General features: G+C 34.8%; 1 protein-coding gene across 1 annotated transcript in view; it reads right to left on the bottom strand.

Annotated features, from left to right (window-relative positions):
• LOC138708540 (prostaglandin G/H synthase 2-like) overlaps nucleotides 1-17672 on the bottom strand; it is a 50543-nt gene that overhangs the window by 21781 nt on the left and 11090 nt on the right. The window contains exons 3-4 of the mRNA XM_069838654.1: nucleotides 12553-12731; nucleotides 2162-2314 (exon numbers count right to left, since the gene is read on the bottom strand). Coding sequence (XP_069694755.1) covers nucleotides 2162-2314; nucleotides 12553-12731 — 332 coding nt within the window. The remainder of the gene's footprint in view (nucleotides 1-2161; nucleotides 2315-12552; nucleotides 12732-17672) is intronic.

The following is a 17672-nucleotide window of genomic DNA, read 5'->3' as shown; positions in this document are numbered from 1 at the left end:
CAACTAACTGGAAGGGAGCGTAATTTCGGCTTCTTTGAACATAATTCTGCAACGGCTAATGTCGTTAGTATTTCTTTACAGGCAATTCGTGATGAGATTAAAGACAGAATGATTACGAACAATGTGTGGCCTCCACGATCTCCTGAACTTCATCCTTTTACTGTTGTCTCTGGAGTACACTACAGGAAAAAGTGCGCAAACAAACGTTCACAATCTAGATCAGCGGTGACCAAAGCGCGTGTCGTGATTACATCGTTATGTTATGTTATGTTATGTTATGTTATGTTATGTTATGTTATGTTATGTTATGTTATGTTATGTTATGTTATGTTATGTAATGCAAGTTATGTAGTATGTTGGGTATTAGCGAAGGCACTAAAACCCTTCACAAATGGTGAACTTGTAAAGAGATGTATGGTACCTGAACAAAATATAGTTAATTATATCTCTGTAATCTACTGGAACAGCTCAAATTTAATTTCACAGAACATAGATTTAGTGATTTTAGACGTATGGAGAGAGTTATTAATCTTTTTATTAATCCTTTCATAATAAATTTAGTACAATCCGTGAGAGTGCAATTCCAGGACAAGTTAATTGATTTACAGAGTAACGTAGAATTCAGAACTAAATGCAGAGAATATAACTTAAGCATAGAATTATTAATAAAAGAATAAAACGAAATATCCCAAGATGAGCTTATTCGCTGTCACTATGTTAGCTACCTTCGCCTCGACATAAGTGTGCGAACAATTATTTTCGAGAATGAAGGTTGTTAAATCCAAACATAGATCCCCATTAACAGATGAACATCTTCTGAGCAGTAAATTCGATGGAAATAGGTTTCCGATTACTTGCAGAAAAGAATGCACAAGTTGAATAGACCGCAATGTATGGTGGAATATGAAAATATCATTATCTATGACAGGTCTGCACAAACAGCGCTCAACGAGCGCGCGCTCCTTCGGAGCGGGAGAGCGGTATTTACCGCTCGCCGAAACGGAGAGAAAGATACGTCAGAATGACACTTGCTATAGGTAGAGGAGAGGGAAACGACCACTCAGTTATCTAGTGGAGTGCAGTGTGTAGGCCTATTCTCAGTAACTGTTTCACGTTGCTTACCTACTGCTACAGTACAGTATGGAGGAATCTAAAAGACGGTACATAACATTTAACGATTTACACCTCGAACTTATTGATCTTCAATGTGGCCTAAGGGCTAAAGGTCGTTTGAATAATAATGCTAACCTGGTTGAGTTTTACAAGACTAAACATTAGCAACAATATCCACAGGCTGGCTGTGAAAATGATTGCTATGTTTGGCTCAACATTTATATTTGTGAGCAACTGTTTTCTATAATCAACTTTAATAAAGGCAGACATCGAACATCTGTAACTGATGTTTCATTACGATCAGTAGGCTACTGTTCCTTTCAGCTGCCAACAGCATAAAACCTCGTTTTGATGTAGTGATAAATAAAAATATAACAAAATGATATTGTACGTTTAAGTAACTATAGAATTTCTATTACTTCCGTAAAATAAATATTTCTTTATTAATTAATAATAGTCCAAGATAGTTTTGCAAACACTGAACGGGAATTCATTTCATAAGCACTCGTAATAATACTTCCTTTTGTGTTTATTTTGTACGAGATGCACCCCTTCTTCCAGTCCAACCTTATACAGAGCGCAGCTAGTATCTGCATTCCGCTCATGAGCTGTGAGCCGGCTCGGAGAGTGCAAACCTTGTGCAGGCCTGATCTATGATATAATAATATCATATTTGATCCTGGTTGAGTGGAAGAAAAGGCCTGATGGCCTTAACTCTGCCAGGGAAAATAAAACTATTATTATTATTATTAACTATATTAAATATGATAAATAATGTAATAACTGAATTTACAGTGTATACTTAGTCCTTTTTCAAATTCAGTTTATTATCCGTATTTGTAAGAGTGTCAGAACTATGCCACGAGCGGTGCTGCAATGTACATTGCAATGCAGTTGCGGAGCCCAGTCCGTTCACTGTGTGTGTCATGCAGTGCAACATCATCCGTGTAATCGGTGCTTTTACAATTTTGAGCATACCTGCTCTAAATATTCCTTTTTAACCACAACTTAAAAGCCTCTTTATTTGTATTTGCCATTTGTTACTAACCGGAGGATACCACATATCGATGTCTGGTACGTCATCCAGGTATGGAGGGTAATCTTCATCATTGATGACTCTCATTGTAAGTTTTCCACCTCTGAAGCAACGGAGTGCATGTCGAGTCCATTCATCCTTCCCATAAATTTGTGAGGAGTCTATCTGCATGTAACAAGAATTTAATTTGTATGACCAATGAGCCTACATAAACCTTTTCTTCACATATTCATAGCCTAGTAATACTTTTTTAATTAAGTTGATACATAATTGTGACGTGGAGATAGAAAAGTGGGTAGGTAGCTTAAAATACGAGCCCTTGAATTTCCATCATTTCTTAAGTGAGGTATTTTAAATTTCTCACTCCCCCTTCCTAAAAATGATGCAGTGATACCCCGTTTATCCGTGCACGATCAGAATGACCGAGAATCCAGATAATCCGGAAAACCCATCCATCGCATATATAGGGCCCGGGTTCGATCCACGATCAGGTCGTGAAGTAATTTATGGTGGACAAAACAGACATTGGATAAGGGTTTTCTCGCGGTACTCTCGTTTTCCTTTGTCAATGCACGAACACTCTACACCTTCCTCTCATCCCCTCATTTTTTCATAATCTGCAATAGTAAAAATAGACGAGTGTATGTAATGTGCTCCACGGTTAACCCATATTTTGTAATTGAGTGAAAATTAGATAAGCCTATGTAGAGTGCGGCACGAAGATTTGTAAACTATGCCACCTAGATTTGTAGATTGCGCCAGGAGTAATACGGTAAACAAAATTGAGGGAGTTCTATCGATATCCAATCTATCTATAGTAGGTTGGTAACAACTGTTCTATATCATAATAAAATAGATCAGAATAAAGGCCACTAATCAGTCTTTCACTTGTGTCTAAACCAGTGAGCTCACTGGTCTAAACTCTCTTATACCTATTTTTTAAAGATAGGACATGACAGTTACGCAGCAGAGCTTGAAACTACAGCGTATGTTGCCAATATGGACTATCACGCTGTCAGCTGATTGGATTGACGTTTGATGGCTGACGTTAAAACATTCATTGATAATTTACGCGAAGGTAAAAAAATCATTACAAAAATCTACAGAGAATGAAAGACGAAACGTATCAATGCTAACATTGTGGCACAATAAATGTCGCCAACAGAGCTACTGAGCACTCACCACGTGATAACTGTTACTTCAGCAACTCAACCAACCGTTGTTATCATAGCAACAGGCCTACCCCGCTATGTGACATTCAGTTGTTTTTCCGTTCGTAGCGCTAATGCCATGTCCCATATTAAAAAAAAAACAGGTATAGTTGTCGCACCCATAGACGTGACGGTTTCTGAAATGGTGAGTCAAAACGGGAAACGTCTCATCGTTGACGGCTACAAATTCCGACTGAAACATAAAAGTAAAGATGGTTGGTGCAGATGTGGTGTAAATAAAGCGTGTTACCGTAAAATATATGCAACGTATAGCGAGTCAGATTATAACACTGACTTACAAAAATCAAATTTAGAACATAATCACGAACGCGATCAGAACTTATCAAATAGTGTGTAATCAATAATCTTAAAAGAAAATTAAGAGAAGATGATGCATTACTTTAAGAGAAATCTACGAAAGTGATACTTAGAGAAATTTCTGAATGCGAGGAGGAAAATAAATACTATTGACAGCTCACATATTCGTCGGAACTTGTGTAACTTAAAGAGAAGTGTTATGTCACCATGCCAAAAAGTAGAGCTGACGTAGGCTACACGAAGCATTTCGTGCTGTATCTCCTAAGTCTAACAGGAAGGAAGAATTTTTGCTTCTTAATGACATTGTGAGTAACGTAATAATTTTTTCATGCAACACTAACTTGATATTTCTTTTTGAGTAAAAAAATATATACGTAGATTGTACATTCGAATATTGCACTGCATTCTTTTGCCAGCTATTCAGCATTCATGAATACGAAAATGATCATCATGTACCATTGGTTTATGTGTTGTTGCCAAATAAATCGACTGCAAATGACATACATGTTTCCCGTCAAATTCAGGAAATATGTACCGCACGATGTTAAGGAGAAGTTCCTACAGGAATGACCAAATATGTCAAAATTAACATTTCTTTTATTTTTAGCCTAAAACTACTTCATAGTATTGGACTTCATTTGAGCGAAATTTCAAGGTCGATAGGAAGAAAATTGCTTTTACGCCATTTTTAAATAGCCGCTGCGCTCCAGTCCCTTTACTCCGTACTCAAATTTCTCCGTTGAATACTCGGAGTTTGTTTATTTTACATTTTTCGATATTTAATGTGTACTAATATATCAGAAATATATAGATATTTGTCCACACCTGTGGAATAACGGTTAGTGAGTCTGGCCGCGAAACCAGGTGGCCCGGGTTCGAGTCCCGGTCGGGGCTAGTTACCTAGTTGAGCTTTTTTTCGGGGTTTCCCTCAACCCAATATGAGCAAATACTGGATAACTATCGGTGTTGGACCCCGGACTCATTTCACCGGCATTATCACCTTCATATCATTCAGACGCTAAATAACCTAAGATGTTGATACAGAGTCGTAAAATAACCTAATAAATTAATTAAAGTAAATTATAGATAATTGAATAAAATTTTCAGGGCATATTCTCACACTGTACATGATAAGAGGAAATTGTCAATTTGCAAATTAAAGAATAAGTTAAAAATAGAAGTGTAATAAAAATGCAAAATAAAAATATAAAAATTAAAATGTCTAAAAATTATCAAACAAAACTGATCTTTTAGCTTTCATTTGGGACAAGATTTGTGATACTGTGATACTCTTGAGAGCAGATACTGTATATAATTTTCTTTATAATACTGCATTTTTTAATTTTTTATATCCGGGACTGTACCATAAGAGGCAAAAGTGAAAATGTATTTAAAAGGCTTCATACATTGATATGAAACTACAATCTGATCCGTTTGGTTATGGATAATATTAATTTATTGTAAAGCTATTATGATAGTAGGAAACATTTCTTGCTGGCACTGCCATCGTGATCTAATACAGGCCGTAAGGCAGACCACGTGACTCGCTTAACAGCTGATCGCGAAAGGCGGTCTTTCAACCATATGAATTAGTTGCAGTGCATGAAGAATAACATATATTTCTCTGAAATGCAGTGTAATTGCGTCAGTAAAATTTTAAACAGTGATTGTGAGACACTTGAGACATAATTTACTTGCAATTTAAGGTATAATATTATTTTTGGTGTGAAAATTACGTTGCAGGCAAAGTTCGTATGTGTAATACCTGCCTTTATTTCGATTAAATATTGCGCCCTTATGTGGTTAAGTGAAATTTTGGTCTTATAAACAGTAGGCTAAATATGTGTAATAATATATACGTGAAAGTGAAACACTGACTGGCATGTAAAGTAAGTTGTGATTAGGCCGAAGTGCAGTGTTACCGATGTTACTCTTGTCTAATCCATTATTGTTAGTTTAACGTATTTGTCTTATTAAATTTAAATTATTGCGCCCTTTTTATTTGTGAATAACCTACATTATACGAGTAAATAATACGACGTTTGATAATATACACAATTTGAACTAAAAACGAGATACATATAGTATATTACGAAAAATTATACCCTATAGTTTTCATTACTGTTACAGTATCTAGAATTGTAATTAGTTGAAATAAAGCACTCATGCTTCATTACGAAATTCTTGCACATTCATTTATGCACGTTTCAACAATTTTCAGTTGCATCGCACGCATATTTTAATGTGTTGAAGTTATAGGTTATGTTTATTCTATCAGTACTTGCCTTATTTCCATATTCGCAATTATGCATTATAATTAAGCATAACGCTACGTATAACTTATAAATGCAATTTGTCTACACTTCAATTGTATTTATTCGTTTCAGACGGTACTCCAGTCTGAAGTCTGATTAGTTTAATATGTTACTAGGGCTAAACTAGCGCTGAGGTAGTTCCCTTCGTATTCATACATTTGCATATACAAATTAGTTCGGTTCGTTCAGGATTTTAATATGCCTTGCTTATAGGATCAAATGCATCTCCACAAAAAATAAATTCAACTGTTTTCAGTTCAGAAATTACCGGAACTATACCTCAGCGCTACTAAGTAATATAACGTATGTACATTTCATATGAGGGACTGTGGTGAATTTTCTACCTATAAGTAAGGACGGTAACCGTGTTCTGAAGTTTATCCTAAAAATATATTCTTCTTTATTAAATCTCAAAACCGTTTTCGTTCTCAACTTAAGCCTAAAATGTTGACGCAGATAGGTTATGTTAACATGGTAAATTCTCTTCACATAAAAATAACACAGTTTTATTTATTATTCCTGCCACATTATGCAACACATAAATGGAACTTATGTACATATTACATTGAATAAAAATTTAATTGTATTATTTATTTGTTCCCTACTTTACTGGGTTGTAATGAATTGTATTTATCTAACCTACCAGATTAACACACAACTGTACATACACTAATTTCATAGGAGGGACTGTGGTAAATTTTGTACCTACAAGTAAGGAAGGTAGACGTGCTAAATTAAAATCACAATATAAATAATTCTTCTTTATTAAATCTCAAAATAGCTTCCATTCCAAACTTAAAATGTTGATGCAACCAGGTTATGTTACCATGTTAAACTCCGTTCACATTAAAATAACACAGTTTTGTAATTATTTCTGCAACATATTGTGCAATAAGAAGTGTGAAGGGGTCTTATACACACATTACACTAAATAAAATTGAGCGCCGACACGCTATAAAGTAATATCTTTCTCTCAGCTCCGTATACTCAAATAGAAAAGCCCGACTCATCGAATGACGTCACACAACCTGCATTACGGCCTGGTCTAGATCACGATGGCAGTGCTTGCTGGTTATATTATGATTAAAAAATGGGAGTTTCCATATGACAATCAACCATCCATAATCTTAAAGGACAAATGAAAATCGTATATGACTAAAATAGCTACTACAAATCAACAGCGGGCACACTGTGTTCTTTGATATGCATAATTTGAGAGTGTTGAAAGAGTTCAAAGGGAATTTCGACGTGAGTATGGTGTGCATAGTGTACCTAAATACGATTCCATAATGTTGCGGTGTCGAACATTTGTAGAAACAGATTCTGTGTTAAATAAAAAAAAAAACATGCAGGAAATCGCAGGCGAAACCCAGTACGAGAAGCAGCTATCTCTTGGCTTGGTCCCCAAACTCCCCAGATCTAACCCCTCCTGACTTCTTCGTGTAGGGTTTTGTTAAAGACATTGTCTATTCACAGAAACCCAGGAACATTGATGATCTGAGAGCAGGGGCTAAGGAGCTACAGTACTCCCTGCTTTGACAGGAAAATAAAAATAATATTTATTTTAATTTGTAGAAGAATTGTTACAGATTTTACTGGTAAATTTTTTTTATATTTCATCTGGCCGGGAATATGTACTATTATCTTATGCATAATCTTTTTGCGCGTCGACTGTACTGGAATTGACACTGCATTCAAAGTCGTCCTGGGATCTGCAGGGTGGGACAGCTCGTAGAGAGTATGTCTTGCTTGGTCAGGGGGTAGAGAGGCGAAGGGAAGCAGAGGGAAACTGCCGCTGTTTAAAACCCATATTTCGCTGCAGTGGCTTGCAGAGCTAGGCGACAAGGCAAGATCTTTCCTCCCCTCTCACACCGCTATTGTAATGCTACGTCAAATGGATTCTCTATTCCCATGAAACTTAATGACAAAATTTTTATTTTCTCTTCACATACCTGTAGAATCTTATCGAGTTAATATAACGAAATTAATATTCTCTTTTGCCTTATTATTACGTATATATCCAGTCTCCAGCAAAATCTAATATTTGCCTTAACTCAAAATAATTGCACGAGTATAATCCTTTTGATATAGCACGTAACATACGAAAGACACTTCTTTTCCAGTTTTAGAAAATTGTTGACTATGAGTATATCTGAGTGTTGCTTTGGTGTGACGTTTTAGTACAGTAACTTAACCAGTGCAAATGTGCAAGCATGAGTATGTGTGAATTACAGAATATTAATTTTATTTTTCTCAACTTTCCCTTGCGGAGAAAATTGATGTAATGAAGTGAAATTGAAGGGTCGTTCGTTACCCAACTTAAATCTTAATCAAGCTTCATCCAGCCGAAATAGTGCATATATGTAAGGAAGTATAACAACGAAATTTACTCTGAGCATTTGTGGTTGCCTCCTCTTCGGTGGTGATACTGCATAGATTAGGAGTGGTGTGACAGATTTAGGACATTTGCCCCTAAAAATTAAACACGAATCTTCGCAATCTCATCTTAAAAATATTGTTTCATTGGCTATGTTAGGCAAAACTAATATTGGTGCGCAATTAAATGAAACAAACAGAACAAACATTCTCAAACATAATCAAGAAGTGAGAAAAAATCGTGAAATTATTTTTAAAAATATTGATTGTATCAAATTTTGTGGCCTTAGGGGACATGATGAAAAAGCGATTCGAAGGACTCTGATCTATTTCGTGGGTTGCTACACTCCGTGAGTAATCTAAACGAGCCTCTCAAAAATCATTTGGAACATGCCACTGTTTAAAGGTAATTCTAAGAAAATTCAGAATGAACTGCTAGATTGCAAGTTGAGTGTCTGCCGATCAGAAATTCAGATTGAAATCTATGGTATTAGTATATATATATATATATATATATATATATATATATATATATATATATATATATATACATATATATATAGCAAATGATGCCACAGACATCTCCCAATTAAGTCAGAAAGTTTTGGTTTTTCGATATATAGTGCATTTATTTTTGTCCTATACTTATTAGTAATGGTATCAAGAAGTGAAATTTGAATGTACCGGTACCAAAATCTACTGCAGCTCTCCCAATCCACAAGTTCACGAGCCGCCACTGTCTGAGAGTAAAAATTACTCAAGCTTTTCAACAAGTCACCCGTCTTATGTTACAACGGACATGTCCACACCTGTGGAGTAACGGTTAGCGCGATTGGCCGCAAAACCAGGTGGCCCCCGGGTTTGAATTCCGGTCGGGGCAAGTTACCTGGTTGAGGTTTTTTCCGGGGTTTTCTCTCAACCCAATATGAGCAAATGCTGGTAACTATCGGTGCTGGACCCCGGACTCATTTCACCGATATTATCACCTTCACCTAATTCAGACGCTAAATAATCTAAGATGTTGATACAGCGTCGTAAAATACCTACTAAAAACGAACGTGGGCTGAATTGCATCAATGTTATGAGTTGTATAGAGTGCGAAGTGGAGGTCATGTTGAGCTCTGAGGAATCTCCCATCTTTCAGTGCTATATGCACGAAGTTTCAACAAATAAAGTGTAGTAGTAAATGTTTTACGGTGTTTTTATTTTATCCATAATCAAACGGATCACTCTGTGTATTTGGTAAATAGAGGCTGTACTTAAAATAATATGAGATGCACAGAGATGCACACAAACAATAAATTGTTCTTCCTCTATCAAGTGAGATATACTGCCTGATAATAGATGTACAGTATATATCAGCCAAAACCGTAATCAGAGGATGTTAGTTGGTGGTAGTATGGAATTTTCTGAGTAAAAAGTACACACAAACATGTGTCTGGACACAGTCTGCGTTATTTCTTTCGCTTTTTCTTTTATTTTTACGGACACTCCAGTTTGTTCACGGACTTTTCTTTTGTATTTTTGTTTTTCCTGTTCTTTGGGATCGAACCTTTGCTGACCATTTTGTTGTTATAGGCTATTGTATTTAATTTGTGTGTTTTTGCCAAATATTAATTTTATTTCATATCCAATATTTAATCAGATAGTCATTTTGTATACCAGATTATATAAATTATTCGATCTTGTCTCTAAGCTTTTGTGTATTCCTTTGAAGTGGGGTTTGTTATTTGTCAAATAGATTCATACGTGTAGCTTATAGTATAGTCACAGTCTAATACATACTGTCACGAAAGTTCAACACTTTTTCTGCCAACATTCGCGACTAGCGCCCAAGCGGCAGGCAAGGCACTGGTCATAGTCTCGTACAGCCAGCACGTGCTTTAAAGGGATGAGAGATGTTATAAAAACGTTTTAATCATGCATCGGAATAAAGGCAATGTGTACAATGACGAAAATTGCAGTAACAAGTTTAAATCTCCGAATTTGTCGTTCTTCAGATTCCCTAAAGACCAAGAGAAAATCATAACTCAGTCATAACCAATAATCCACGTTGTAGGTAGCCTACGTATTGTGTTCTATAAATCATTTATTAGTTATCAGTTACATATTTGTGTGTCAGGAAGGAGAGTTTAAATAAAAACAAAGTAAATACCTGTTACAGTATATTATTTTTTTGCAGAGATCATATGTGTAAATGTGTAACCATTCCGATTTTGGATAATGTATCTACAGTTTTTAATGCAAGTAATTCCATAATTTTTGTATTCGTGTTTTTTTCTTTATATTTTTCAAAAGTTGAACGTTATATTGCATTCAAGTAGGGATCATGGTGTTATTTTTTCAAGAATTCATGGAGTATTGTAATCCTTTTGCAAAATATTCACTTCTTGAATAAATCCAGACTGTGTCTATAAATTTCTGATGTGTTGGTGTAGATTCATGTGGCAGACGTATTAAGTTCTCAAGAGCCTTTTTAAATTTAATATAAAAAGCAATCTTTTCTGTAATAATTTGCATGACTGTTATTGATGTTGATTTTACATTCCCAGTGATTATTTGAACTGTTCAGAGCAGAAGTGGTGTAAGTCAAAATTAGGTAATCAGGTTTAAAGTAAATATTCTGTAAAATACAGCACAAAGTAGCAATTAATATATCCTTCTTGCTATTCACTGACTACTAATAGTTTAAATAAATTCAATATTAACTGCTACTTTGCGCTGTATTTTAAAGAATGTTTACTTTAACCCTCATTACCCATTTTGACTTACACCACTTCTGCTCTGAAAATAAAATTAGGCCTACATTTTCTGAGTTAATTGAAGTCACAATTTTTTCAACAAAATTGTGTGTTCATTTATTTGTTCTCACCTACGTCATATTAACAGTAAGGGCATGTAAATTACGTATTATATAGGTAGGATAATTTAAATCAAGCTTATGTGTGAAAACTGGAAATGTAATGTAAAATGCGGTAAACTTGCCATAAATATTTAAACCATAATATCAGCACTATTTGTGACTCAAAATAATAAAGGAAATACCGGTTCTTAGAAATGAAAAATAATGAACTTCATAAATCAATGTCTGTCATATTAAGGTTTAAATCTTCCCCTTTTTTCTTTTTCAAGTTTACCTCAGCGGCCGAATTTACCCCAATTTGCGGTATGGATAATAGTTAATTTCTCAGGAAATAGGGGGAGGAGTTCACCACGCAATGTACCCTACGAGATATGCCCTACAATTTTGAAGCTACTAATTTTGACTCTCCTCACAGGAAATATAGAGTTCTAATGATTCATAAATATATTTAGGAATGAATTTAATTAACCATCCACGTACGAACAATTATATTATTTCAAACCATGATACGTGAACAGGGCCATTCTTTTGAATGAGTTTCTTGTGGGTTAGATTGATTTGTATGTAGGATAGAGAATTACGTTGTATACTTGAATTCGTGTTATTTTTTTATAACTGTGCATATATGTTATTAGGGTGTTATGTTCTATTTATCTTATTTTAATTTTCGTAGAATTTTATTTTGTACATAAATGTTGCCTGCTGTGCACAGTCTCAAGTGGCTTGTTGTTGTCAAATTAAATATATTGGTGTATCATATGTTTTACAAATTTTTAATGCCATTTTTTCAGTTGTTCCATACCATTTCGAACGTACTTCTACAGGAGCAAAGTCACGCTAACGTCACATAAGTTATTTTTAAATTCGAAATATTATTTCAAAGCATAATCTTAACATTTAAATAAACGTCAATCTAGAATATGGAATCTAAAAATGTAGTTGTCACTGAGCATGATATTTGGTTACGTTTTCATAAAACCACAAAGAGTCAAGAACCATCTTACTCTCGCACCCAGATCACATCTATATCAGATTGGCCTTTCCCATGTTATGAAATGACAATATAAAAAAGAGAACAACCACTAGGATCTCCACTGTCGAAAATGAATTTTTTGGTAATGACCGCTAGAATGGAAGTACAGTTGCAAAAATTACTCCATGCAAATCCATCAGGATTATAACGTGACTTCTTTTGCAGTTGCTAGATAGCAGCATAGTGAAATTGATAAAAGTTGGCTTGAAAGTTCATTAGGCTGATCAATCTGTTATATATGATCAGGGATTCGCATCAGTGGAAGCACAAAGTTCTTAAGTACATACCCCTTTCTCATCCCAAATAAAGTCAATGCCACTTTTAAAATCTGTTTTGATGAACTGATGGATGAAGTGCTGCGCATAGGCCACGAAGAGCAGATTTGTGCCAAACGGGCAAATCTTGAACTCCGTCCGCGCCAGGAGTTGTTCAAATACATCTTGAGCTGGTGGAAGGTGAACAGGACCTGGGCATATGTTGAGTTAGTTATGTTACACAAGGTTCTGAGGAGATAGCGTTGTCCACTAACCTACATTAGAATTCCTCGATAATAATTTAATGTAGGAGTTGAGACACAGAATTCAGACATTACCTGCCTTGTTGCATAATCCATCAAGATCGTAGAACGACTTTTCTTCTAGTAAAATTTAACAGGTTTTCCTTATTCCTCAGTGATAAAGTAGTTGTAATAATATTTATTATGTACTGTATATTATAATAAATTATATTACAGAATAAAATAATATTATACAATCAAGTATCAAATGTGTTTAATATCTGTATACAATATATGGTAATAGGCCTTTGGTTTTACTTTTCATAAGCAATTTGTTCTTCCATTTTCAATGTTATCAAACCATTACATATTTTAATTGCTGATGGGATAAACGTCTCAACCAATTAGATCCAATTTATTTTTATTAAAGCAATAGTGCCACCTAGCATCATGATCAGCACGTAGAGGTCATCAAGAATAATTTTCTGGGAGATTCGACCTTTGTGTGATACTGGTATCATAATATCTTCAACTGAAGAAATTCTCCTCAAAATATGTGATTGATTTTCAGCCAATAAATTAGTATTAAATCGTAACAAAACTAAAATAATTCAAATTAAATGCTGCCAAAATTCAACCTCGCAAATTTCAAGCCCAATAATTAACAAAAGGTTCCCAATAGAAACAACCAAATTTCTTGGCTTACAAATCGATAACGTATTAAATTGAAAAAAAAAGAAGAAAAACATATTAAAGAAATTACCCCCAAACTAAATTCAGCGTGTTTTGCTATTAGATCTATGCAAGAGATAGTAAATATCAATACCTTAAAAACAATATAGGCCTACTTTTCATACTTCCACTTGATAATGAATTTTGGAATAATATTCTGGGGAAATTCTACAGATAGTAAAAATATATTCCTACTACAAAAAGAGTAATTAGAATAATAGTTGGTGCCAAATGTAAGGAATCGTATAGGATCATTAAAAAAACACAAATAATGCCCATGGCTTGTCAGTATATATATTTTTTCATTAATAAACTTCCTCATATGTAATTGTGAATTTTTTTTAACTAATTCAACAGTTCATAGCATAAATACGCGTCAAAAATGACTTTCATACTCCATCGGCAAGTCTATCGTACTATCAAAAAGGAGTGCGTTATATGGCAGTAAACATTTTAATAACCTCCCTATGGATATGACAAATCGAACTCAAAACATAAGACTGTTTAGGGCCAAATTAAAGAAGTACCTAATTTCTCACGCCTTCTATTCTGTACGTGAATTTATGACATTCTACAACGATTCATGGATATTTCTGTCTTGTATTAAGTACTGATACTAAACCTTTGTGTTGTACTAGTAGACTATATTGTAAAACCTTTCTGTATATATTTCAACTAGACTGTGACTATAATTAAGACTTTATAGTAATATTAAGTTTTTTTTTTCATTTACAATGTTCCATATTCTACCTGTGAAGCGATGTACGAATATCATGGAATGTAAATAAATGTAATATAATGCAATATGTGTAAGAAAATAGTGCAAGGGTAAAGATTAACCTACAAATTGAATGTACTGATTCAGCTATTTCAGACTCATGACTTTACAGTATGTGTAAACAATAAAATTCATCGGATGATTCAGATAAGATGTTGATTTCAAATAAAGTTCTGTAAGTTTTTACTGAAAATTATTTTATTGCATGTGTGTCATTTCTGTATAAACAGACTAACAGATACTGAATATGAACAAAATCCGTCTAATAATTTATGAGAAATAGCTGTATCCTACACACGAAAAGAGAGACGCTATATTCAAAATAAGATTTTCGGTATCAGGGTTGCTGAAAACTTGTATTTCGGGAAATATCCAATTCGAATTTTGGAAGCAACATAATAGGTCCACTTCAATGAGAAAGAGAAATATGAAAAGTTTATTGTAAATTACGAGGGTTACATAAAAAGTAATGACAACACTACGTCAAGTCACGCAGTCAGTCAGCCTTAAGCCTTCGTTTTTCTGAACCGACGCATGCGACGTGCGAGATGCGAGGCGCGCCTCGTACAAATTCGGACTACACGACAGGTAGTGAGTGGTTTCTATAACTGCGAGATGCGAGGTCGTGTAGTCCGGATTTGTGCGGGGCGCACGTCGCATGCGTCGGTTCAGAAAAACCAGGGCTTTACTGCGAACGAACGGAAGGTCAGACGAGCTAGTGCACAGTGCTGTCAGTTGTACGATGACGCTTTGAAGTGCAGGAGGATAGTGCAAGCGTCCTAATTATATGTTTACAAAGCTGGAACAACGTTCGTGAATCAAAATTGAAGTTACACGAGATAGTATTGAACAAAATTGTTATCAGGGACTGCGTGAACCATATGGCGATGGAGCTTTATCATATCGTACACAAGGTGCGAATTAACAGGGGGGGGGGATGGGGGGAAAGTTGGAAAGTTATCACTAGACATCGGATTTTTAGGCACTAAAAATTGCAGTTTTAGGCGCCTAAAATAAGCTCAAAATTTGTAAAATTAGGCTCTATTTTAATGAAAATAGGCATTTTAGGCACATCAAGGTATCATACTTATTTTTTTCACTGAAATTTTTAGTTATACAATAAAATACGCACAAAAAAGTATGTTTAAACATTAAAAAAGAATACTATATTATATTTATAAACAGAGCTGCACAAATTTAATATAGATTAGATTAGATTAGATTTATTTATTTAACCTGGTAGAGATAAGGCCGTCAGGCCTTCTCTGCCCCTCTACCAGGGGATTACAACTATAACATAAACAATAAGATTACAATTAATATTAAATTTACAATTACAATTACAATTACAATAAAAATTAAAGTACGACAAGAATACCTGATTAATGAAAGCTAGACATTTTATCATAGAAGTTAAGAACAAAGAATATTTTTGTATTTACAAAATTACAAATTAAACCTACAATAACAAAATTCTATAGTGATGAAATTACCGGATATTGAGATATTTTGTGGTAGATTAAAAGAACTATTTACAAGAAACCATGTCTGAACGAGTCTCAATTACTGACCAAGTGCCTAGTAAGTTTGCGTTTGAATTGAATTTTATTTCGACAGTCCCTGATGCTAGCAGGTAACGAATTCCAGAGTCTTGGCAGGGCTATTGTGAAAGAGGATGAGTATGAGGAGGTGCGATGGGATGGTATTGTTAGTATTGTTTCATGGCGAGAGCGTGTGTTCAGATTGTGATGGGAAGAAAGGTAAGTGAAGCGAGACGACAGGTACGAAGGAATAGAAGAGTTCAAGATTTCGAAGAGAAAGAGAAGTGAATGTAAATTTCTTTTCTTATCTAGTTTAAGCCAACCTATTGCTTCCAGGGATGGGGTAATATGATCATATTTACGAACATTGCTTACAAAACGTACACACAAATTATGAGCACGTTGAAGTTTATTGAAACTAATGAAATAATTATTATTGATATCAAGATTACTCATTTTAAGTTATTGAAATTCAGTTCCATGCTCAGACTTTATTATAATTATCTGCACAGTACACCACCAGAATTTTTTCTAAATTTTCCACAGTTAACCTTTGCCTTTTGTCACTGAGAATCATTTTGAAAGCAGAAAAACTTCTTTCAACCGAAACTGATGTGAGAGGCGCAAATTTTAAATTAGGTACAATAGAAACATCAATACTTACTGGAACATTTACACTTTCCCCCGATATCACTCTTGATACTTTTTCCAACAATGAAAATCCTACATTCTTATTTAATACGTTGTCCCACTTATTTTTAACTTTTTTTCCCAGTTTCGCCCAAAGCAGAATGTATGTTCACTTGAGCTTCCTTTACTATTGCTATTTGGCTACAAAGAGGTTGTTTTTTACGTTCTAATTGTTCAATGCTTGCAGGTATGAAAGAAAAGTTTGATGTTATGTAGGCAATATCGTTTTTCACTCGTAAGTCATTCAGACAATCTTTCACTGCTTTCACACACGCTGCACTATCAGTTTCAGGTAATTTATCAATAACTGTGACCACTTCTTTAAAATACTTAGAATAATACACCACTGACTGAATCCAGGTTCCCCATCGTGTAACAACCGGCTGAGGTGGGAGTGGGATATCTGGAAAGTTCTCTCTGAATATTGAAATCCTGGATGGGGCTTTACAAAAACATTTTTTTTGTGTTAGAAATAAACGAATTGACAAGAGGAAATTCATTCCGGATTGTTTCAGAAACCCTGTGAAGGCCATGTGCTAGACAGGTTACATGCGTGAGGTTAGGATAAAATGTTTTAAGAAGTGGAGCTGCAGCAACCATGTATGAGGCAGCATCAGTACAAAACAACAGAACTTTAGAATCGTCTATATTACCTGAGTATAAAGACTGTAGGCCTTTATTTACAAAATAAGCAATGGCTTGGCTATTCACTTGCGAAAGTTCCTTAACACATACGAGGTGTGGAATCGAAGGTCCATCAGGACTAAGTTTTCCTACTACCATATTTGCTATATACCTATTCATAGGATATGAGGTTTCATCCACAGAGACCCATATGTAAGAATCACCTATATTCTCCCGAATGGAAACTAAAGTTTCATTGTATATTCTGTCGAAGTAATTTTTTCTTAGGGTCGACTCAGATGGGATATTTTGTTTGCAGTATTTTTGTAAAAACTGTCTTAAAACCGGATTTTCAATTGCATTCCAGGGAATGTTAGCAGCAACAAACGCTCTGGTTAAATCAGGATAGAAATTGCTGCTGAGATTGGATGAAGTAGGCTGTGTTAGTAAAGTTTGTTGCAGTTGATTTTTCTGCTGAGCTTTAGCTTTATGAGCCGCTCCTTTCACATGCTGCTTTAGGTGGCACTTCTTTTCTTGCGAAATCTA

This window comes from Periplaneta americana, chromosome 11 (genome assembly GCF_040183065.1).
Source record: "Periplaneta americana isolate PAMFEO1 chromosome 11, P.americana_PAMFEO1_priV1, whole genome shotgun sequence".
In the NCBI taxonomy this organism is placed as follows: domain Eukaryota; kingdom Metazoa; phylum Arthropoda; class Insecta; order Blattodea; family Blattidae; genus Periplaneta; species Periplaneta americana.
This window is presented reverse-complemented; position numbering and strand designations above follow the sequence as displayed.